At 36.8% G+C, this 26,151-nt stretch overlaps 2 protein-coding genes across 2 annotated transcripts in view; both read right to left on the bottom strand.

Annotated features, from left to right (window-relative positions):
* Positions 1–6,478, bottom strand: part of LOC107587877 (toll-like receptor 2) — an 11,182-nt gene extending 4,704 nt beyond the window's left edge. Inside the window, exons 1-2 of the mRNA XM_016275836.1 lie at positions 6,473–6,478; positions 2,044–3,029 (exon numbers count right to left, since the gene is read on the bottom strand). Coding sequence (XP_016131322.1) covers positions 2,044–3,029; positions 6,473–6,478 — 992 coding nt within the window. The remainder of the gene's footprint in view (positions 1–2,043; positions 3,030–6,472) is intronic.
* A 1,278-nt stretch (positions 6,479–7,756) lies between these two features.
* LOC107587876 (semaphorin-7A-like) lies at positions 7,757–25,752 on the bottom strand. The gene is made up of 11 exons (XM_016275835.1): positions 25,549–25,752; positions 22,631–22,770; positions 22,214–22,276; positions 21,469–21,564; positions 20,061–20,157; positions 19,301–19,408; positions 18,228–18,367; positions 17,968–18,143; positions 17,029–17,137; positions 16,634–16,863; positions 7,757–10,871 (listed from the first exon to the last, which is right to left on the bottom strand). The coding sequence occupies exons 1-11, from the start codon at positions 25,625–25,627 to the stop codon at positions 10,499–10,501; spliced, it is 1,611 nt and encodes a 536-aa protein (XP_016131321.1). The 5' UTR covers positions 25,628–25,752; the 3' UTR covers positions 7,757–10,498.
* Positions 25,753–26,151: the final 399 nt, after the last annotated feature.

Raw genomic sequence — 26,151 nt, 5'->3', positions numbered from 1 at the left:
TGTGATTGGCACAGAGAGGAGTCCTTGAGCAAGTTAGCCAGTGCTACCATTGACAAAGCACCTTTACATAAAACAATAATATAGTGCTCCAATCCATTCGTATAATAATGTCATAAAATACAAGAACACTTGTATTTTAGATCGTGCCCACAGCTAAAGTTTAGCTGCTAAACTGTGAACACTTAAAACAATAATGGTGGATACGTTAGCCGAGTGCTAACATGACTAACTGATGAAACAATACAGTTTGTAAACCAAAATATGTCTACTGTAATGTTTGAAGAACGCCAGACAAAAGACGCTCTGTCTTAACGTTTAATCAGAACAGCTGTATCACAGGCGCACCAGCCAAACTAACTCGCTCGTCTCTCCTACATTAACCTTATAACTGCCGGTGCAGCAAAATAAACAGCAATTTCACAATGATTATAAAGTCTGTGTGCTACACTACATTCTTTATTATTAAACGAAGTAATAACGTCAGTCTACATTAATCGCACATTCTTAGGAAATAGTGGGTTCACAGCGAATTATCAGAACTACTTCAGTAAGCAGGACAGACTGTTCGTATTTCGTGGGCAGGCGGGGATTATGCAAATGTGTTACCCAGTGATGTATACCGGTAACAGGCAAAAGATTTGAAAATATGACGACTCTTAAGGCCATTCAGAAACGACTCTCTCTTTTGAGAGACAATATCTTTATTTATCATGCACTTTGTGATGAACAACTTTGCAGATTGTTTTCATTTAAGGATAGCTACGTTATAAACTGCAAAAGAGATATTTTTCAAAAACCCATATGACCTGCTTTTTAATGACGTGAAACGTGTTAGGATGCTGTTTGTGTTTGTTTGTTTGTTTAGTCATCTTGACGGTTGTGGGAATAATATAATAATAAATAAAACATATAATATGTAAGTAAAATAAATAAAAAATGCAATTCCACTGCCAAATGATGAGATAATTTCAATAATAAATACATTTAAAACATTTCTTGCAAAAAGAGTGTTTTTACAACTTGTAAAACTATATATTACACCAGGAAATATGTGGTAACACATAACTACTGCAGGTTTGAAAAGACAATTCTTCCCTCAGGCCATCCATCTCATGAACACTTAACAATAACTGTGGAACACACACTATTTATTCACTCATACACTTATTTATCTAACACTCATACTCAGTCTACACCTAAAATTTGCACATAATATTCAGTACCTGTACATACAAAACTGTCTATTGTAATATACCTGCACATACAATTGTCGATTTATATATTTTTATTCCTTATTTACTTGTTCTATTTTTAATTTTTTATTATCTGTGTTTTTTGTTCTGTCACTGTCATTCTGTTACACTGTGGAAGCTTCTGTCACGAAAACAAATTCCTTGTATGTGAAAACATACCTGGCAATAAAGCTTATTCTGATTCTGATTCATTAATTTATTTTTAATAAATGCCACTGATAAATACAACAATGTATATCTTTAGCTACACTTTATCGTATGAACAACGAGTCAGTGACTTCACTGATTTAAGTCTCTCAGTTTGTTGTAAGCTACAAGTATCTGAGTCACACAAAAAAACAACTTAGTATATTAGTAGAGTATCTGGCAATACTTTATTTTAAGGTGTCTTTGTAACACGTTACATGTACTTTTATAATAACAATACATTAATCATATCTACATGCAAGTAACACTAAGCCAAACAATAATCCTAACCATATATAGTAAGTACATGTAGTTAATTAATATTACTCAGTACTTAAATGAATAATTACACTGTAACAAGGACACCTTAAAATAAAGTGTAATCGAGTATCTTAATACAATGTAATGGTAAAAGCAACAAATGTCATTTAAACCCGTTTTTGGGGAAAATGGAAGGATTCTAACAAGGATCTGGTTTTCAGTTCCTGATATATACATGTGTTTTTTTTTTATTGCATTCATTAAAAAACAGTAACATGAGGATAAATATTTAAGCATTTAAAAAAAATCAACATTGAAAAATATAGTAGTCAATATAACTTACGAGAGCACCAGCTTTTCCAAGGTCAAGTTTGTTACACTGGATCCCTGTGTTCTGTTCTGTGAACGAGCAAAGTCGATGAGCAGCAATTCCAGGCCTTTGATTGAACTGATTTCCAAATTTACCAGAGCCATTCTCATAACTTCCTCATTGAATTTACCTCGATAGAAGGTTAGGAGTTGAGTCTTTACATACTGCAGGCCACTAAAAATATCTTGTTTACCAGTATAGTACTGAAATTCAAAAAGGTTTCGGAAACGTAGCACATCAAAAGTCTTGTTTGCCAGATCTTTCAATATCATAGGAAGCATATCTGGTTTTTTGTCAAAAGCTATATCGAACCACAAGTTTTTTGTGTCGAGGTTGCTGAAATACCCAGGTTCATAACTTTTAAAACCAGTACCAGTTTTAATAGCAAACTTGTCCAATGAGATGTTCTTCAACACATAAATGTCATGGCTTCCCAAACTATTGACCAGCGATCCACCAATGGACAGCACTTTTAACTTTGTGAAATTCAAAAAAGAAGCATCCAAAGATGCTTGTGTGTACAAATTATTGGACATTTCCAAAACCTTTAAATTTGTGAGCGGCTTAAGAGCTTTGAATGGAATTTCTGTCAGAGAGTTATTGAATAAGTTTAGATTCTCCAAAAAAATGTTTCCATGAAAGGCATCATCCACAATTAGAGAGATGTTGTTGAAATTAAGCATGAGGACTCGCAGATGACTAAGTTTGAACAGATCTTGTTTGCTGATGACCTGTATGGTATTGAAAGAAAGGTCGAGCTCTTCCAGAGAAGCAGTCAGATTTGTTATAGGCACATGGTCCAGCCGTAGACCTTTACAGTCTGCTGAACGCCTATCAGATGTTATTTTACAGGACTGATTGGCTTTAGTTGGTTTAATGTGCACAACTGCCTGGAGGCTGACCGATATGAATTTTTTTTTTACAGAACATATAATGCAGATAAAATCAATAGTACGTTCCTGCACAACCGGAGGATGCAGTTTCAGCAGTTCTAGAACCCTATTCTTTTGTAACAGCGCCACCTACCGAATTGGATCACTAAAGATGGACGACATGGACAGTAATCAGAGTGAGTAACTTTTTCCGATTTTTTTTAAACCTATTTTCAATGAAGTTTTATTTTATAACCTTAAAACGATGCAAAGTTTACGTAGTTAACGTGAGAACTGCTAAGAAATAATAATGAATTCCCGATTGCTAGTTTTATTGATTATTACGATGTTCTTAATTCGTGGCCATGATTTAATTAAGCTAAACCTTGTTGACATAATGACTACAATAAGTAAATCTAGCTAGCACATTAATTAAAACATAAAAGATAATAAAAACATGTTGATGTGAGATGTGTCAGATTTAGCTGTAGCTTACTGTATTAGTGTGAAAATGTATGCCGGACCATGTAATGTGTTTGTGAGTGTCCTGCTCCTGCACTTACAAAATCTACTGTATAAACTGCATGCTGGTGCTACTCATGTATGGACCAATGTATAATGGCTTGCTGTTCAGTAGTGCTGTAATAGTATACTTAAATTAACATTTTTTTCATAGGCCATCATATATGCCCTGGCTGTCCTCCGGAATTTCTCATTGCAGGAGGCTGAGCAGGTCTTCCTTTCTGGTCCGGATTATCATTACAGGTCAGAGTAGAATATGAATTAATGCCAGTGCACCTTTTGTTGCTGATATTTCTGTTAACCCAACAGTGATTGTTCTCTGATAACTATTTCAGTGAAGTGGAAGATTTTGATAGAAAGATTGACGGTAACACTTTCTATGAAGCCTGTATTTATAATACATTATAAGGTTATTCTTAAAGCATTGTAAGGAATGAATAATGCATTATAAGAAACCTTATAATATGTTGCATCATCTTATACTGTAAATAAGCATAAGAACAGTTTTAATGTATTATAATACTTATTTGTGGTTAAGTGTATGATGATTTATAACACACAATGAACACATTGCATCCATTTAAGATACAATGGATTATATTTATCATAGTTATAATATATTATAGGTCTCATATCTTGCCATTGTTTAAGATCTGCACAATAACTTAGTACATCTTATTTGTGTTTTTACTGTAAAAATAACAAATACAAAGTCTTCATGAAAACATTCCAAAATGCTTTAATGTGGTCTTATTATTATTAAGTGCTCTTTGTCCGCTTTAAGTGAAGTAACTTAAAGTAGCTCTGCCCTCTAGAACAGACCCTTCATTATTGTCTTTAGTTCCTTGCCCCCCCCAAAAAAGTTCCCTGCCGAGTTCCATTAAGTGATTCAACGTTTCATCGGCAAAGCAGGATTTTCTTTTTTTCCCCTTCTTTTTTCCTAAAATGTTTCTGTTTTCTGTAGGGGAGAGTGAGGATGGTTGCAACAAGGGGCAGTTGCCACATGGCTTTTTTTCGTCAATCAGGAATGAGCTACAGAGATGATATTCAAACTGTACATGCTCAATTAGCCCTTCATTCTTTCTGGAAGAATGATGACAATTTTCAAATATACAATTTTCATGGTAAAAAAAAAAGTAATTTTTTTTATAATCAAAAATCAGTTTGAGTCTAATGTGGACTAATTTCCTTCTCTCTCACTCTCTCTTTGTCACACACATACATCACATGCACGCACACACACACACACACACACACTAAAGTCAGTTTCATAAAATGGTAGATTTGTAAGACTGATTTCCACTTGGTTAACTGCTTGTGAGTCAAACTAGTTCTTAAGACACAGTCTTAAAGGGGTCATATGATGCGATTTAAATTTTTCCTTTCTCTTTGGAGTGTTACAAGCTCTTGGTGCATAAAGAAGATCTGTAAAGTTGCAAAGACTAAAGTCTCAAATCCAAAGATATAATCTTTATAAAAGTTAAGAGTCAGCCACGCCTAGCTAAAACGGCTTGTTCTAACACGCCCCCACATGTCTACGTCGCTATGTGGGAAGATTTGCATGGGCATAGAGGAGAAACAATAATGTACAGTATGTGGAAAATAATGTGTTTTTTGAACCGTAAACCGCATAAACACATTTCGTTACACCAAATACACAAAATAATGTTCTTTTTAGCAGCATCAAATGACCCCTTTAATATAGTGGCTATGTTTATGCAACTGGCCCCAGTTCAGTAAACTTTAACAGACATAGGCTATTATTAAATTGTAGTGTCTTGATTTTGATTCAGTTAATATTTTGTAGTTCAAATGAATTTTAATAATTAACCAAAACATTGTTGTTACTTGAATTTTCTTTTTTTATTATTTACTATTCTTTGTTTTTATACAGCCAATTTAACGTAATGGCAGTTTAACTTATGACCCCTGTTATGAGTCAGTTGCAACATTTGATTTTGTCTATTCAAGTATAACGTGTATGTATATTTTCATATGTAGGCTACAGTAAACATGTTACATCAGTGTTGGTGGGTTGCTGACAGAGGTGGCTTTTATGTATAAAACGTGGCTTTCCAATACAAAACATCTCTGAGAAAATTAAGGAAATGCAAAAATGGTTGCAACCGTCCCCACTCTCCCCTTCTCAGCTATATTGTACACAAAGTGTGTTTGACCGAGAATTGTAGTTTGACCTGGAAAAAGCACATCTGAGGCGCGCAAGAGTCCTTCAGCAGTCAACAAGTATTTGGAGGTATTTGGGGATGTGAAGCTCGCGGAAATTATGTTCAGCGTTTGGTAGGGTAAAGTTAGGTTATATCGCACTGACCCTAGAATAAATATTGTGGCAATAAAAATTAGCAGGAGGGAGAAAATCGACGAGGAGGGATAAACCGGTGTTTATAAAGTTGCTTCCGTACACCAGTCTACGCTTTAAAGTTTGACTAATTTGATAAACTTTTAAAGACAAACAAACGTTCACTGGCAGCTAATACTAACACAGGTGGATTTTTAGTTTAGTTACATACGGACCACAATGGTTTAAGTCGGTAGCTAGGCTAAATGTACACATGGCAGGTATATAGATTTTCATCGTTCTGTTTTAATGATTAATGAATAATCCTTGTGGGAAGAAAACATATAGCATAGCGTATTTCTTTTTATAATAAGACAAATTAATGCTCACCTCTGTCGAACTGGAAAAAGTTTCGAGTTTTCAAACTTAGCAAGATGACTTATAAAGTTGGTCCAGGCGTTCCAGTGGTCCCTTTAGATATGATAAATGTTCAGGGGACGTTCGAGCACATCGTATCTGCGTTCACTGAGCTCCTTCCTTCAGTCTGTGTCTGGCGGTGCTGTCTGTCCTAAAACTGCAAGCGGCGATGTTCCGCCCCGTTAATGGTTCGCTGTGGTGGCTGGTGAGTGAAACAGAAACGGCCGTTCTGGGAAAAAATCTCATTAAAGCGGTAGGCCTACAACAATGGATATTCTGTCCATCATTTACTCACCCTCATGTCGTTCCAAACCTGTATGATTTTCTTCTTCTGGTGTAACACAAAATAAGATATTTTGAAGAATGGTAAATGACCAAAAAGCTTTGGTTGCCATTGACTTCCATTGTATGAAAAAGTATGACATTTCTCAAAATATCTACTTTTATGTTTCACCAATGAAAGAAGTCATTCAATGACATGAAGGTGAAATGATGACAGAATTCCCATTTTTCTGTAAGCTATCCCTTTAAGTTTAAGAAGATATGTCCCTTCAAGTGCAACCTGATTTTTAGAATATAGTGAATTAAAATATAGTGATATAGTGAATTATAGAATATAGTGAATTAACTGTGATTCAGATTACTTTATCATATTGTGTTTAAACATTTTTGCAAACAAACATTTTAGCTTATGTGTAAATTGTTTGAAGTAGACAACTTAGTAACCAATTCAATTTAAGAAATAGTGGGATTTACAGTGTTTTGCTTAAGTTTGGTTCTTCTCTCGGCATCTCTCAACAGGCATATGTTTGGAACAACGTGAGATTTAAAGGGTAGTCCACCCAAAACTGAAAATTCTGTCATAATTTACTCACTCATGTTATTCAAAAAAAGTGTAACTTCTTTTTCTTTCTTTCTGTGGAACATATATATTTTGGTTCATACAATGGAAGTTAACTTTCTTCACAATATCTTTTGTGTGTGTGTGTGTGTGTGTGTGTGTGTGTTTTAAAGAAGAAAGAAGTGTAAATATAACCATTTAATGTGTAACAGATTTAACTTTTCATTGAACTATTCCTTAATAAATTATGGCAAACATTTCATTTTGGGTGAACTGGTCCTTTAAAGATCTGGGCTGCTAACACAAAGATTGCAGGGTTGATCCAGAGCCCTGCACACCCTCAGGGTGTTCTAGAAGTCATTACAATTAGTGCACTATTTGCCTTTGCCAAAGACATCTGCTAAATTAACATGTGACCACATGTTGAATGCCTATTGCCAAGGAAATTCCCTCATTGGAGTGTTTCTACATTGTGTAATAGCAATGTTTTGTGCCATATTACAGCTTTTTGATTGTTTTAATGTACCCTTTTACAGATCATTGGTGTATTTTATTTTTTTTGCATGTTCCCTAATGTTTGAACATGTTATATTGATGTGAAAAACAACAATTTACCACAAATTGCACAACATCATTCTGTACCATGTACATGGTAAAATAGTAAAAACATAATAAATCAATATTGCTAAACAATAAAAAACAAATACAGTAGATTTTTTTATTTATTTTAATGCACATTTTCAGGGAAACATTTAATGTATAATTATATGTTTCTGTATTTTACAATGTCTTCAATCCCTTTAGAAAAAAATTGCTATGACTTTTGGTAACCAGTTATAAATATGATTTATTAAGTGCAAGCTTACACAACTGCAAGATGCTTTTGAGCAGTAAACCGTGCTGAGCGTCCCTACTTGAGAAAACACTCCCTGCCACAAGTCTCGGGCGAAAAAACACAAGGCATAGCAAATGACAGACAGACAATAAAAACACAATGGCCTTAAACAGCAGTTACAGAGTAAAAGAAAAATATTTTAAAACATAACATGTAACAGTTGTTACCTTGTGTCATCTACATTGAAGGGCCCTGTGTCACTTACACTGCCAGAAGTATTTTAGAGTGTGTGTGTGTGTCGTGTGTGTATATCTAGATACTGCTATATGTGTGTCAAGAAAGGTCAACGTTTGGCTTCGAAGCACAGTGGAAAAGTTAGAAAAGCTCTTTGACGAAAATGACACAACATTGGTTTGGCACTACAACGTTCCTTCATTTAGTGCAGTGTAGCACATTAGGCCAAGAGACAGAGGTACGAGTACACAGAGAGGGTGACAGTGCTGTGGCATTCAGCATGCATGCAAACAGAAGGTTAGCACACACTAGCATATATAGCTAATGCACTAATGTGTAAAGCAACACTGCAGTCAGTCCCTGGACTATTTACATGGCTTTCATTTATGACACTTAGGTTTGCCCAAACGTCAACCCAGAGATTCAAACTGAGGTAAAAAAAAAAAACCCCGGCTCCTTTTAGTTTAGGATTAGCAGATTATGTCAACAGCAGAGCAAGAAACAGAGCGACACAAGACAAAACTACATAACTAAATACAAAAACAAAGTCACAACATCCATCATCTGAAAACACAATGCACTTCTGGTTAATTAGTGATCAATTCCTTCATTACACCATTGTCCTGCTCCCAAAATATAGTGAGGAAAGAACAAGGTTAAAGACAAAATTGGCATTTGGGGTCAGTTGCTCTGAGTGAGAAAGAGGGACAAAAACAGAAATAGTGGTGGGGTGTGTGTTAGAGGTGCAGATGATGATTAGAAGTGTGCTAGAATGTTCTTGTATGAGCGTTTTTATTTGTTCCTTTTTGTAATGTGTATAAGATAACCACCCAAAAGTTTGATTGGCTGAAGTCATGATCAAATTAAATGTTATGAAGTCAAATACAGACAGATTTACACTCTGAGCACCTTAGTGCAGGATGACTGTTTAGAGCCATCAGGAATACTTCCTATTCCCATAGGCAGCAATGGTGAAGAACAGCATAAGCAGAGCATTACAATTAAAACTACAGCATAATTAAGCCTCTGTACACTGCGACTACAAAATGCAACTCCATGTTACATGTACTGAAGCTTATTGACCGCGAAATGTAAAAATGTATTTCATGAGCATGAAAAGTACAGGCATCAAGGATGCAAGAGTGTTTATGTCTGTTTGTTAAACACAGTGATGTACTGAGATAAACTGTAAAATCTGGTTATTATGAATTCTGGTTATTCTTCCTGTCCATCCACTGAGCAAAAGCAGTCGAATCTGTGTCAGTTTTGTATGGATTTGTTTTTCAGTTCACAATTCTAAATGTGGTTGGTGAGTGATTTCAAACTTGCCAAACAGGCGCAAACTGTATGTCAGCTGTATGTACTCCTGAAATCATGTTGAAATAACATTCTGCGTCAGGTCGGATTGACTCAATGGAAAGACAAAGCCAGCAGATTCTGCAGGTTCTGCTCAGTTTGCAAGTTGTGCTTAGGATGTGACCCTTAAAGCTTAAAAGGGACTCATCCTTGTTTTAAGGCTTCAGAAATGTCCTAATGGCACACAATGGAAAAGTCGAAGGATTTGTAACAATATATTCATGTTTCAGCATGTACTCGCACATCTAACACATCTGTAGCAATTCTACATACCAACGAAAGAGTAACACTTTAAAATAAGGTTCAATTTGGTTAAATCATTAGGTAACATGAACTAAAAATGAACCGCATAAATGAATACAATTTTAATTTCTGCATACACTAATGCATTTTAGCATCTCAAGTTGTTTAAATTAAGAAATGTTGTTTTACTTTTTTCACCTTTATATAGTGTGCAGTCTGTCTAGTTAATGTATTGTGAACAAACATGAATTGACAATGAATAATAGAATATTAAATAATAATACATTAACCCTGGTTGATAAATGCTGTAAAAATTCTTCATAGTTAGTTCATGATACCCTATTCTTAACTTATGTAACTGAACCTTTCTGAAAAGTGGTGTTGCTAAGAAAATTAACCAAGAACTAATCTGGATTCCATGTCTGAGTGTAGTTAGCAAAGCAGTCCTCTGAAACATCTGAATGATGGCTCTAACATTTTGCAAGCAATGTATAATGCAGTACAAATCTCATGTATTAGATATTGAATATACCGTATATAAGTCTAAATGCTTTCAGGCTGATGGCATGAAATAGTTCACTTACATAAGTTTTACATAACACTGAAGTTTGGTATGAGATGATTTCAGGCATTTTCTCGGCCCTTTAAAGAAAAGAATAAACTTGTGATTGCTCTGAATAAGAAACAAGAAACACAGTTTATACAGAGACCAGCTGCTCCCCTGGGGTTTAGTCGGACCGGCCTAGGTACTCATGCTCTGCTGACCTTAGTATTAAACTTGTTTCCTTTTGAGCCCCCAGGATTCATTGGATCTACAGGAGCCAGTGTGCCGTGGCAGCCAGCAGCAGAGTCGACCCCAGGGTGGAGGCTAGCGAGGTGGAGAGGGGCCCACTGTTGAACACCAGCTTGTAGGACACCACCTCTTGCTGCAGGCCGCTCTCCTCCACCATGCAGCGGAACACGCCCTCCTTCAGAGGCAGGTCAGGGGTGGGCGCCAGCACACAGGAGGAGCCGGAGATGGTGCAAGGATATTGCTTGATGCAGTTGTCTTTCTCCCAGCGGTAAGTGGCATGGTAGGAGCGCACGGGGCACGGTAGCAGGACAGGTCCATCTTTATCCACTAAAACCTGTTTGGGAATGGTGCTACGTGCCTTTGGAGCTGTAGCCCAGGATGACAGGAAATATCTTTGTGTGATTAAGTCATTTTGAATAAAAATACTTTAATTTTATATATACACTACTGTTAAAAATTTGGGGATCAATAAGATTTTTTGGAAGAAGTCTCTTATGCTCACTGAGACTGTATTAATTTGACTAAAAATACAGTAAAAACAGTAATATTATTTAAATTAATTTTACTTTTTAAAGAGGTCATATGACGTTGCTAAAAATAACATTATTTTGTGTAATTGGTGTAATGCAATGTGTTTATGCGGTTTAAGGTTAAAAAAACACTTTATGTTCCACATACTGAACATTTTTGTTCCTCCTCTATGCCCCGCCTTTCTGAAACGCGTACATTTTTACAAAGCTCATCAGTCTGAAAAGCGAAGTGTACGCTGATTGGCCAGCTATTCAGGGCGTTGTGATTGATCGAATGCCTCAAGCGTGTGATGGAAATCTTACGCCCCTTACCATACTGTGATGCCGTGTCCCGGCGCTACGACACAAAACCAATAAAACCCATTACAAACGAGCCATTTGCATTGTAGGCTACTCTCCCAGGATCAGGAAACCGTCCTCCGTAAAATGCGCTGCACACATCTGAATATTTGGGTTGAACTGTTCTGGAACAGTGTTGTAAATACAACTTAACCACTGATTTCTAGTTGTGTCCTCTTTTGTAAGGCCAAACAAAGTAGTTTCACTTTCACAACGAAACACACAGCATCTCCACTACATGGCGGCGGCGGCAACAATACTACAACCAGAATCAAAGTTACACCTTCTTTCTTTGCGTGAACATTTGGGCGGTGTTATGCAAATCTTCCCACACTGTGACGTAGACATGTGGGGCATGTTGGAACAAGCCGTTTTAGGAGGGCGTGGTCGAGTCTTAACTTTTATAAATAATATCTCTTTGGGTTTGAGACTTTAGTCTTTGCAACTTTAGGGATCTTGTCTATTCACGAACAGCTTATAACACTCCAAAGAGAAAGGAAAACTTGAAATCGCATCATATGACCCCTTTAAAATAACCATGTTCTAAATTAACATATTTTAATTGTAATTTATTCCTGTGATGGCAAAGCTGAATTTTCAGAAGCTATTATTTCAGTCTTTAGTGTCATATGATCTAATATGCTGATTTAATGCTCAAGAAACTTTATTATTATTATTATTGCATTTATTAAGTTGGCTTGAGAAAGCCAACTTACTGAAATCCTATTTAAACTTCTTCTTCTTCTTCTTCTTCATATACCAAATTTTAAAGTGTATCTCCTCCTAGACTTTTAAAGCTACAACCACCAAACTCGGGTCAGACCTTCAAATTGGTCTGACTCAGGTTGCTATATCTTTTCTAACTGATTCGGCTTATGGTTTTCATAAACCAGACTATCAAATCCACCTAAAATCCCATAGACTTTCATTTTTAAGCTGTCTATTGCTATAGCAAAGCTTAACAACTCCCTACTGAAAAAACAGCTAAAACCAGCCTATGCTGATTGGCTGCTTTGGATGGTCTCCCAAGCTGGTTTTGGCCACTTTTTTAGCAGGTCAGGCTGGTGTTAGCTGTTTTTTTACTGAATCAACTGGTTTTAGCTGGATTAGCATTGAAACATGTTAACAACATGCTAGTAACTTGCTAATTATGCTAGAAACATGCTAACAAAATGCTAGTAACTTGCTAATCATGCTAACAACATGCTAGTAACATGGTAATCATACTAGAAACGTGCTAGTAACTTGCTAATCAATGCTAAAAAATGCTAACACCATGCTAGTCACGTGCTAATCATGCTAGTAACATGCTACTCATGCTATAATCATGCTAGCAACATGCTAGTAACTTGATAATCATGTTAATAACATGCTAGTAACGTACTAATCATGCTAACAACATGCTAGTAACTTGTTAATCATGCTAATAAAATGCTAACAAAATGCTAGTAACTTGTTAATAATGCTAACAACATGTTAGTAACTTGCTAATCATGCTAGAAACATGCTAACAACATGCTAGTGACTTGCTAATCATGTTAGAAACATGCTAGTGACTTGCTAATCACGTTACCAACATGCTAGTAACACCCTAGCAACCACCCTGAGTACCCTAGCAACCGCATAGAAACACCTTAGCAACCACTCTGGGTACCCTAGCAACCGTACAGCAACACCCTAGCAGCCACCCCGGGTACCATAGCAACCGCTTAGTAAGACCCAAGCAACCACCCTGAGTACCTTAGCAACCGCATAGCAACACCTCCCAAGTACCCTAGCAACCACCTCGGGTACCCTAGCAACCACATAGCAACACCCTAGCAGCCACCCCAGGTACCATAGCAACCGCTTAGTAACACCCAAGCAACCACCCCAGGTACCCTACCAACCACATAGCAACACCCTAGCAACCGAACCGGGTACCTTAGCAACCACATAACAACATCCTTGCAACCGAACCGGGCACCCTAGCAACCGTACAGCAACACCCTAGCAGCCACCCCGGGTACCATAGCAACCGCTTAGTAACACCCAAGCAACCACCCTGAGTAAGACTAAGGGTCTAGAAGAACCGCTGATTAATATTTGAAGTGTTAATTAAGTTGTACGTAGTTATAATAACTATTGGGGTCTAGACTAAGGGTCTAGAAGAACCGCTGATTAATATTTTGAGTATTAATTAAGTTGTACGAAGCTGTCAGTTGTCTCGGGGTCTAGACTAAGGGTCTAGAAGAACCGCTGATTAATGTCTGAGCATTACATGGGTAACTGTAGGGGGCTAAACAAACCTACTATTTAAAGTATATTAAATAGTATTAGCCATAAACCTCTGAATAAGGATCAAACTGGCAAGTTTGTGATCGTGGAGACCACACATAGTGGCCGGCGTGAGGCATCCTAAAAACGACATAGATTCCTAATGAACGAATAAAATACAAAGTAAAGAGTTAATTAGAATAATCGAATGTAAGAATAATCAGAGACCGACAAAAAAACAATTTGCCTTTCAACCTAAATTAGAATTCAGATACTAAAATGGAGTCAGATTGAGTTAAACCTAAATTGAATAACTCTGCGCGCTGAAAAGACCGAACACGCAAGAGACCTTCATCCGCCACTGGATACCTTCCTTGGGCCAGGGTGCGTATTACTCAGTATAATATATAATATAATCCATTATATCCATATAATATATAATAATGGATATTTAATAGTTCTGTGCATTTCCTCTATTTTTATATTTAGATTACCTTTGCTGCATCTAACACATATTAATTTTCAAAAATACTAATAATTTAATAACAATGTTAAATGTAATCTTTAGCAAATCTTAAAACGAATATCCATTTTCTATGCATTCATATACTGTATTGTGATGCCTAAATTCCCTTGTAGCATTTAAAACTGATGATTTTAGTTTGTCATGTTTTATTTTTATTTATTTAGGCAAAATAGAATAGAATATTAAAATCAGATATTTGTCTGTCAATCAAAATTCCAATACTGGTGTAGCTTGCAAAAATACACTATTTTAGTGCTATTTAAAAGCAATTCTCTGTAGGCCTGTCAGGATAACAACTTTTTGTTGTGCGATATATTGCCCCAGAAGTAATTGCGATAAGCGATATTATTGTCATTTTAAAGACTATTTTATGCCACTGAATATTTAATCATAATGTAACAGCATAATAATGTAAGAAGGCCTACACACTTCCAAATGACAACAAACTTTTAATTTTTAAGAATATTTAGATCATGGAAATTAAGTATCAAAATATTATATACCTTAAAAAACTTGAATAAATAGTAAATAAACATTTTCTAACAAAAAGTGCAAAGTAGCTAGTACAAAAAAAAGAACTTGTATGGAGATTTTTTCCATCTACAGATTTTTCACTGACCTTCTTTTCTCTGTAAATTAAGGGTGCACACTATTGCTGAAAAACACAATCCCTACCTTGCTTAGTAAGACCCAAGCAACCACCCTGAGTACCTTAGCAACCGCATAGCAACACCTCCCAAGTACCCTAGCAACCACCTCGGGTACCCTAGCAACCACATAGCAACACCCTAGCAGCCACCCCAGGTACCATAGCAACCGCTTAGTAACACCCAAGCAACCACCCCAGGTACCCTACCAACCACATAGCAACACCCTAGCAACCGAACCGGGTACCTTAGCAACCACATAACAACATCCTTGCAACCGAACCGGGCATAAACATTTTCTAACAAAAAGTGCAAAGTAGCTAGTACAAAAAAAAGAACTTGTATGGAGATTTTTTCCATCTACAGATTTTTCACTGACCTTCTTTTCTCTGTAAATTAAGGGTGCACACTATTGCTGAAAAACACAATCCCTACCTTACAGTCAGATGTCCGTATGCACAAAGGCACAGATCCCTAAACAAGGCCATATCTGCAGATTCAACTTTTTTTGTAGAAGCATTTTTAAAATTTGAACTAGCACCTCATGACTACACCACATTATGTACGAGAAGCTGCAAAATACACAGGCGCAAGTGGAATACAATAAACACAGTGACATTAATTTTTAAGTAAATATAATGGGCTATATATTGCGTCACCAAAAATGATTGAGGTCATAACCACATAGCAACACCCTAGCAACCGAACCGGGTACCTTAGCAACCACATAACAACATCCTTGCAACCGAACCGGGCACCCTAGCAACCGTACAGCAACACCCTAGCAGCCACCCCGGGTACCATAGCAACCGCTTAGTAACACCCAAGCAACCACCCTGAGTACCTTAGCAACCGCATAGCAACACCTCCCAAGTACCCTAGCAACCACCCCGGGTACCCTAGCAACCACATAGCAACTCCCTAGCAACCGAACCGGGTACCTTAGCAACCACATAACAACACCCTTGCAACCGAACCGGGCACCCTAGCAACCGCATAGCAACACCCAAGCAACCGACCCGGGTACCTTAGCAACCACATAGCTACAACCTAGCAACCACCCCAGTTATCCTAGCAACCGTCATAGCAACCACTCCGAGTACCCTACCAACCACCTAGAATACCCTAGCAACCACTCTGAGGTCCTTAGCATCTATCTATCTATCTATCTATCTATCTATCTATCTATCTATCTATCTATCTATCTATCTATCATTTTCAAACTTTCTGGTCTGGCTTTCTCAAGCCAACTTAAAGTTTGCATGACAAACTTTTAGTTATTATTATTTTTATCATCATTGTCGGAAACAATTGCGCTGCTTAACACATTTTTGTGGAAACTGTTTTATAATTTTTTTTCAGGATTCTTTGATTAATAGAACGTTTAAAAGAACAGCATTTATTTGAAATACAATTTTTGTAACAATGTAAAAGTATTTATTTTAAATTATTATTTTACATTTATTTTAAATGTCTTTGTTGTAGAGACCTCCATCTACAGATTTTTCACTGACCTTCTTTTCTCTGTAAATTAAGGGTGCACACTATTGCTGAAAAACACAATCCCTACCTTACAGTCAGATGTCCGTATGCACAAAGGCACAGATCCCTAAACAAGGCCATATCTGCAGATTCAACTTTTTTTGTAGAAGCATTTTTAAAATTTGAACTAGCACCTCATGACTACACCACATTATGTACGAGAAGCTGCAAAATACACAGGCGCAAGTGGAATACAATAAACACAGTGACATTAATTTTTAAGTAAATATAATGGGCTATATATTGCGTCACCAAAAATGATTGAGGTCATGTACATATATTGCGCAATAATTTGATATATTGATTATTGCGACAGGCCTAATTCTCTGCAATTCACAGTACCTGTGCCCAGATAAATGATGCTGTAGTGTTCATCATTGACAGCCAAGACTGTGTCTGCCACAATATGTGTGAAGTGGTCTTGAACTGGCAGGTCTAGAGGAGCTTCGTCGACCGGGATGATCATGTCCTCAATCTCAGGGTGATCCTTGATCACAGTCAGGATCTTTTGGGTATGAGCCTGAGTGTTATTCCTAAAGGCACACTGGATAAAGGTGAACCATAAAAATTAAGAATCAGGCTGTGCCTTTGTTTTGTAGATAGATAATTTAATAAATGTTCAGAATGTAATCATACTGTATGTATAACAACATGACTATGTGTTGGCACATAATTTTGCCTTTGACTGGTTTCTGTTTCAGTGTTGTACCGTTCCAGGACGGGGAATTGACAGAGGTGAGTTGTAGCCCTTCAGTTTGGATGTAGAAAAGGCTTGGTCAATGTCTTCAATGGAGTAGGCACACACTACAGTGGTGTTCCTGTGGAAAGACATAAATGTGGAAATGGATCTTAAAGGAATAATTCAAGACAATTTTTGCAAGTTGTTCTGAATTATGGACTATTTATTATTAGTGAATGATGGATTTGTTTTTAACAGGATTCTCTGGTGAGCAAGTGATGAAATGCTAAATTTCTCCAAACATGTTTCGATTCAACAAACATTTCGGATGGCCTGAGGGTGAGTAAATGTTCAGCAAATTTTCATTCTTGTGTGAATTATTGCTTTAATCAGTTACAGATTAATGTAATGAGTCAAGTACAGCAGCAATGCACAGACATTAAGATTCTGGTTAATACAGATAAAATTAAAATTATTTTTATGTTTTGACCAATAACTATTTACTATACTTAGAAAAATGTAATTATTAAATTAAATAAAAAACTAAATAAAAATGTGGTTGTTTCAAATGAAACAAGTGTATTTAGGACCCCCAACATTATAATGAACAGTATGAAAAATTTATATTATTCAGAGATCTGCTAAAGATTACATTTACCAGTGTTAATATAACAATAGTGAAAAATCAGTGTGCACTAAACATGCATTAAATTTCCAAGATCGAACCAATACTGATAAATTAAAAAAATAAAAATTGTAATATTGATTGATATGGTAACAATATTTGTATATACCGTTTAAAAAAGTAAGCTTGAAGTGAGCGCGACTGACATTGTTTTTGTCAATGTTTTGAGTAAAAATCTATAGGGATGTATTTTCGGTGTATAATGTAGTCTTGCTGAAGGCTTTATTTCAGCAGCCTGATGTCAAATGTCTTCCTACTCACTTTTTGACTTCCCATCTGCTTACCAAACATTGGAGAAGATGCCGTATATCAACCCAGTGCGTTGATGAGAGGACAGAACGAAAGCCTGCTTGAAGTTGTTGTACTGTACAGGAGTTCCAGCTTTCCCACACATCACACGTGCCTTCAGGAACGTAGTCCAGGAGTTCGGCAGCACGTTCTGAAGCCCTCCCTCATCAACCTGAGCCACAGATGCAAAGGTTATCAGAAACCTAGAGTCCTCACAGCAGTGTATATGAAGTAAGAATGCATAAAAGATTGTTACCATGCAGACTCGCCCTATGCGAGCCCTGTATGGCTCTTCATCTAGACTGGCTGTACTGTTGACCTCACTGAAGAAGAAATAGATCTCATCTTTAAGTTTCTCTGTGTGTGGTATCACAGCGGCTCCTGCAAACTGGGGATCTGAGGGAGATGGTGAGAGCAAATGTATTATTTTCAGAGACTCAAACTTGCATTAGCCTTTGAACCTATACCTTGGTTGAAATTTGATTTTTTTTCATGTTTAAAATGTCTTCTCCTATCTCATGTTAATATGCAGAGATTTAATTTGTCATTTGTGAGTTGAGTTCACCAAAACTGTAAACACTGTGATGCTGCTATCAATATTGGTGTTTGAAAGGCATATCATGCAACATTCACTCATCCTGAATGACATAAGACTGGGGTTGGACTACTAGTAAAATTCAAATGAATAATTTATAATATATATTGTAATATATGTTCCGTATACTACCATTCAAAAGTCTTTCATTCATTGAATTGCTCAAAAGTGACAGTAAAGACTTTTTTTTAAATGATCACAAAAAAATATGTTCCAAATAAATGCTGTTCTTTTCTTTTCATCAAAGATCACAGTTTCCCAAAAAAATATGCAGCACAAAAGTTTTCAACATTGATAATAATGTGATATGTTTCTTGAGCAGCAAATCGGCATATTAGAATGTGACACTGAAGACTGGAGTAATGGTTGAAAAGTTAGCTTTGACACCACAAGAATAAAATATATATTAAAATAGAAACGCTTATTTTTATAACTGTAATACTATTTCACAATATTATGTATTTTTTTCTCTATTTTTGATCAAATAAATCCAGCCTTGGTGAACATAAGTGACTTGTTTTGAAACATTTTTAAAAAATCAGTATATTTTATTTATATATGTTAGTGTGTGTGTGTGGGGGGGGGTCACTCCAGAATTTTCAAACAAACTCTGTTTTACAGTACTTTACTGTATCAGATTAAATAGTAAGCTGACATAGCACAGGCGAATCCATTAGTTCAGTCCGTCATGAAAATCTTTGCTAATGCAGTTTAGATTACAACTGTCAACTCACTCTGTAACCATTTATTCTCTGTCTTCAGCTGCTTTTTGGAGCCATATGTGCGACGGATAGAGCCAGTATGTCCTGCAACCGCTGACAGAGCAGAGTACAGATTCCCATCTAAACAAGGAGAGAGAGATAAGTATATCCATCAGCCAAACCTCTGTGACTACAGTTCTGCCAAATCAAAGATTCCCTTAAACTTTGATTCAAATTTAGCAATGTTTGCAATACTTTGATACTCAAACTAAAAACAGAGGTCTGTGAAAGCACACACAAAGCAATTTCATGGCAGCGCTGCTTCTACTTCCTTCTGACTGACAGTTAGAGACATTGTTGAGACATGCAACTTCTTTCAGAATCAGTGTTGACCTTTCAGCTCTGCTAACCTCACATGGCATATAAAATACTCAATTTTGTACCTGACATTTAGAACTTTAAATAGGAGGGCGAAAGCTCTCTTTGTCATATACTACAGGGATTGTTGTTATTTTTGTTATTTAATCCGCTACACAGTATATTTTCAGTAGAGAACTGACCAGTTTTGATGCGCTGAGCCTATAATGCATTGTTTATAACAAATGGATCTTTGTTCTCTGAGGGATGTCATTTATGTAATTTACTCATTAAAAGTTACATTATAGTCTGATGTACTTAAATACCTATCAAAATGAAGGAACTAAATGAAAAATTTGAACAAATAACATTCTCTCTCGTCTTCCTTGCATTATATCCTTTCTTTTCCCTTTCTCCATTCCCCTCCTCTTTCTACCTGCTGACAGACTGATGGAGCGCTGAAAAGGGAAAGGTGCCAAGATGTTAGACGCTGCTGTTTCCTCCGGCATGTCCGTCAATACACTGTCATTTACCTGGGTGAGAGAGATGATGGGATTATTCACTACTTCTTAGGCTTTTCATTAAAAAAACAGCATAGGCACTGCAGCACTTGGAGAAATCAGGCCACTTTTTAGTAGAAAATATGCTAAACTTTTTTCCATAATCTTATTCATACACCAAATGTGCGTCCCACATTTCAGGATGTCAAACTCTCATTTTATTGTATTGCTTTCCATCCTGTCTGGTTTTCATCCTAAGGAAACTGTTAAATGGTTGGGTTATAAATCACACCCACGGCAGGGACACACTAAGGTTATGAAAATGTGCACAATAATACAGAAGCAGTTAAATAAATAGCCTGAATTCTGCCAAAGCAGCTGAGCTCGCAGGGAAAACTAGTCTCATTTTCCTTTGCTCCTTCCTGTAATCCACAGAAAATGCTAAAGCGATTGAAACAATTTACATTCGATAAGTGTCTTCACAACAATTTGTGATATTAAAGGAATGTGAAATGTCTGCATTGAGCAGCTGTGGTGTGCATGTTTATTCACTACTTCTTAGGCTTTTCATTAAAAAAACAGCATAGGCACTGCAGCACTTGGAGAAATCAGGCCACTTTTTAGTAGAAAATATGCTAAACTTTTTTCCATAATCTTATTCATACACCAAATGTGCGTCCCACATTTCAGGATGTCAAACTCTCATTTTATTGTATTGCTTTCCATCCTGTCTGGTTTTCATCCTAAGGAAACTGTTAAATGGTTGGGTTATAAATCACACCCACGGCAGGGACACACTAAGGTTATGAAAATGTGCACAATAATACAGAAGCAGTTAAATAAATAGCCTGAATTCTGCCAAAGCAGCTGAGCTCGCAGGGAAAACTAGTCTCATTTTCCTTTGCTCCTTCCTGTAATCCACAGAAAATGCTAAAGCGATTGAAACAACTTACATTCGATAAGTGTCTTCACAACAATTTGTGATATTAAAGGAATGTGAAATGTCTGCATTGAGCAGCTGTGGTGTGCATGTTTTTTCATTTTTTTCATTTCTGCAATTACAGAATAGTAGATAATTTGGCCTTCCTGTGTTTCAAACAGTTGAGCATTGCACTGGCAACACCAAAGTCAAGGGTTTGATTCTCAAGGAAAGCAAGAATTGATTAAATGTGTCCTCTGAAGGCAGTCTAAGTTGCTTTGCCAAATGCATACATACAAATATAGACACTAACAAAGAAAGACACATCTTAATCTTAAACACTTTTGTGGTTTGCTTACAGATGGAGTTTAAATTGCTTCAGGACTGAGATAGTCACATATATAATGGCAGGTAAGGCATCTTACCAGGAGCCAACATTTAGGAGCACCTGCTCTTGTCCCACACACCACGAACGAATCACCAACTCTCTCAATTACTGTGATGAAATTAGCACACTCTTGCTACAGAAAGATGAAAGAACACAATATGTGTCAATGCAAAACATATAGACATCATATATTACAAATTAAAGAAATAGATATAGTTGTTAAACACAGTATGTCATCCAGTGTGGACATTTTTACTTTTGTCTATACTAAACTGGATTTTGTGAACATAATCAAGTTTGTTTTTCAGAATGATTGACTTAACAACTCCTAACCACCATCTTTATTTAGATATTTAAAGAAGCCCATCACTCATCAGTTGGCTGTCTGTGCCATTACCCTTAAAAAATAGCCTCATTCAATCAACTCTGAGTGATGACCTGCTCATCATGGATGACTATTTCTGTATATGTTGAACCAGAGCAGTGAATCCAGCCAGGCTCCAGCTTGCATAATGAGGAGCGTGTGGGAAACATGTTCACAAATGTTCTGATTACAGTTTCAGAATTCTGTATTTATTCTACTCCAGCTAAACCTGATGAGTGTAATTCACTCAGAGGGTTTATGAGAAACGGATAACTGGACACTAGTCATTTCTTGTGGTTAGATTTGTGAGTGCACTGAATCACTAGGCTTAAATGAGTCGAGATAATCCGATTCTCACAAGCAACTTGAGGTCTGAATTGACTGAATATTGTGAGATTGAGAATATTGTTTCTCTTACCTTCCATGCTGGTGATTTAGAGACACACGTCTCTTTTGCATTCTCATCCATTACCGCATGGATCTGTGAGCACATCAAAAACATACAAATCATGCTGGCTTGCATACATAATAATGTAGCGATGAATTCTTCTCATCATGTTAATGCTATATTCTATACTTACAGTGAGAAACAGGTCATAAAATTTTATGGTGACAATAAAATAATAATAAACCATAACTATCCCTCCTTGGCAAGAAATGCTTGCTTTTATGCAACCACAAGTAATCGTTTCAGGGAGCCTCCATTATAAAGCATTGTTCTGCTCCATAAATAATAGCAGATTTTTGCTACTTACTGCGTACCGGCTATCTAGGTCAGGATTTAGAGCAGAGATAGATCTACTTTGGCTCCAGGTTATTGTGTCAGCTCCCCTACCTGTGTGTCATGCACTCCTTTATCACTGAAGGTGAGCTTATAGATGACCCCTTGGCCCCCCACATACAGGACATCAGTTTCCTGTAGATGGTAAACCGTTGTGTAGTTCTCCGGTTTCATGAAGCGAAACCGAGGTGACTCTAGAGAAATTGACAGAAATGCAGTGTATAAAACATTTTTTGGCAGTCTTTAAATGTATATATTCACATGCTGCATGAATAAATGTGTGACTACGAAAATAGTGGTTCTGAACAGGAGGGTTGCAATTCAAAAATGGGTCACAGGGAAGGACTATGCAAAATGCAAATAATAAAATACAACTAGACATAAAAATATGTATAGTTAGGATAGCAAAATAAATAAGCTTTTTATATGAGATCATTTAAATGCATTAAATGCTTCATGTATCTTTTATTGTTGAGATAAAAGGCTGTGCATCCAAACTCTAAGCTAATATTAACTGAATATTTGAAACAGTGTTGCAACCAATGTATATATTAAAGAAATAGTTCCCCCAAAGATTTACTCACCCACAGGCCATCAAAAATGTAGATGAGTTGGATACTTCATCAGAACAGATTTGGAAACATTTAGCATTACACCAGTGGATCCTCTGGGTGCAGTCAGAATTCAGAGAGTTCAAACAGTTGATAAAAACAATGAGCCACAAATAATCCAGTCCATCAGTTATCAAAGTGAGTCAACTGTGAATTGAAAAGTTGCATGTTTGTAAAAAACAAATCCATCATTAAGATGCTTCTATGCAAAATACTAGTCCATAATCCATAATAATGCTTCATCCGGTGAAAAAGTGCATCACCTGTTGTCCTCCCAAATTAAAATCCACCAACATCTTTGTTTAAAATAGTTTTGAACTGTTTACATTTGATCTGTGCATATTTCAGACTCAGACAAGACCAATTTTCTTCACTGGAGAAAGCAATGGTTTTTAAGTTAAAAATGTCTTAAAGATGGATTAAAATATGCAGGTTTTTAGTCCAATGTTAATTTATGTTGTGTGCATTACTTGTGGATTATTGTGATGCTTATCAGCTATTTGGACTCTTATTCTGACGGCACCCATTCACTGCAGAGGATCCATTGGTGAGCAAGTGATGTAATGTCAAATTTATCCAAATCTGTTCAGATGAAGAAAAACTCATCTACATCTTGGGTGAACTATTCCTTTAACAAGACTATCGATTTTCCTTTTCTGCCTGTTGTAAATCATTTTGAATATTGTGGGTGTTATGCACTTACTAAATGTATGTTAACCATTATGCTATATTATTTAAGGGATTTTAGTTGATTTTCACGGTAAAATGGGTTTTGGAGCACAATCAGTTGAGATCTAAATGATCAAAATTGATTAATTCAAATGCCTAAGCCACTTTAGTGGGTGTTTTTCATCTGACCTAAATGAAGAAAACGGTCAGATGTGGTTGTCGGGGCAACAGTTATGTAAAACTATAAATTATTTCCACTACATTCTATAAAGCGGGGATTTGTGATTATTTCATAAAACTAACATGTTGCAAAGGTGTTTGTCTCGGTCTGCGCTGGTAGAGATTTCATCTTAATCAATAACTCGCTATTCGAAGCGGGGGCTGGCGAGGTCGAAAAAGCCTGCAGACCAGTCTGATCCGGTTTCAATTTGCATACGAAGGTGTCGTTTTCCATAGCACAGTACTCTAGTTTATGAGATTATTTGTCCCGCCATCGCATCCTTCGTGATTTCAGGGAATACGTGCGCTGAATTGAGGATTCGGGGAAGCGTCGTTGTCCATGGTGCTGAAGTGGGCGGTCAAAACCTACAAGCGCACTGGAGACTCATATTGGTTTTCTCGTTGCTTTCTCATATCTGTGATTGTGAGTGGTTGTAGCATCACGTAACACTGAGGGCGATGACTGTGAGACATGTTAATGTTTTCAAATAAACACTTGTGAATCGCATGACCCATACTGGCAGTATCGACATAGACTGAAGACTGTGGACGTGCTTGGAATAGATAATAGTGGTAGGTTTCGTGGAATTTTCCATGGGCTATTCTCTTCTGCGAGTGTGTTTTTCCTTGCATCGCATGTTGTGCCCTGAGTCTTGGAAATGCATCAGTTGCTGCAGTGCCATCATTCCAGTTAGCTCGCGCACCTGCATTGCAGCTCTGTAGATTGCGTCCTATGATTTTCTTGAATCAAACCCACTTGCAGCGTATTCTACACGAAAACTGCGTTGAAAATCAACAACGTCATTCAATAGATTTACAGGTTTAGTTAGGAAGCGAATGGTCATTTCAGAAATTACTTATTCTGTAGCCTCCAGGAAGATTCAGGAGCTTGTTTACTCATACATCCCAAGCAGACTACTCGCTCTTGAACAACATTACTAACATGTCTTAAAGATATGTTAGTATGGATGCACAGTCAAAAATCCTTCCAGCATCCTTGTATGAACCTTCGGTTAGGTTAAAATGTTCAGTTAAAATGTTGGCTCCATCACTATTTGTCAGTACTTAACGCTTTGCGTTTACTGTATTTTTTATCATTGTAGTCTAATATAGGCTTATGAACTCTAAACCATGATTAATACCACATATACGTCATAAAGTGAAGTCATGACGTGCATATGAGCCTCAATCGGTTTTTGTTTTCAAAACAGCAATGTAAAGCAATCAGTGCCCCATCTTGGCCTGCTTCCATTTACTAACAATGTGATCTGACTTCTTCTGTTTCTTATATCCTAATGGAATTGGAAGTCTTATTACGCAGCAATTTTAGTTTTCCCGGGGGGGAAATAAGATTAGCAATTTCTGCTTTAGTAAGGATAAACATCAGAGACTGGGAACGAGAAATTTCCAGAACTCTCCACAGAATCCATATGCAGACTGAAACTATTGCACCGAAGAAAAATTCAATCTTACCCGTTACGGTGAATTTCAGCCGAGGTGATTTTTCGGCCAAAACCATCGAGAAAAGAGTCGCCAGTATGAGCAGATTCATGTTGTTCCGCGATGCTTTAATTGGAGTGACGCCACGTTAATAAAGGTCTGGTCTTAGATTAAGACTGGTGTTTTGCAGGAGTGCGCGTGTGATAAGCGGGCGCTGCCTGTCTCTCACCAGACCTCTCTGAGAATCTGAGGGCTAATTGCCTTCACGTCACACCTGAAAGAGAGAGAATGGAGCGAGCAGACATGCGCTCACAACAGCGATCACGCGGATTGACATCTTTAGATAAAGCTAAACACTTTTTCATTTATTTATTTACATGCAATGCATTGTGAAAAATGTATTTCACTGTAATACACTTCAGCTTGTAGATCTCACAGACACTAAATATGTCTTGCAGTTTATCATAGTTAAAGTTATCCTAGTTTACATGTAGGGGCCCAGGTGAAAAAGAAATATATTTAAATTGTGCTTTTTCAGACATACTTACTATATTTAAATGATACTATACTAAGTGCATATTAAATGTATTATTTTGAAAGAACTTTAAGTATATTACGTGTATTGCAAGATATGTT

This window comes from Sinocyclocheilus grahami, unplaced genomic scaffold (assembly GCF_001515645.1).
Source record: "Sinocyclocheilus grahami isolate Dianchi unplaced genomic scaffold, SAMN03320097.WGS_v1.1 scaffold96.1, whole genome shotgun sequence".
Taxonomy (NCBI): domain Eukaryota; kingdom Metazoa; phylum Chordata; class Actinopteri; order Cypriniformes; family Cyprinidae; genus Sinocyclocheilus; species Sinocyclocheilus grahami.
Note: the sequence above shows the minus strand (reverse complement) of the source record. Positions and strands in the feature narration are given on the sequence as shown.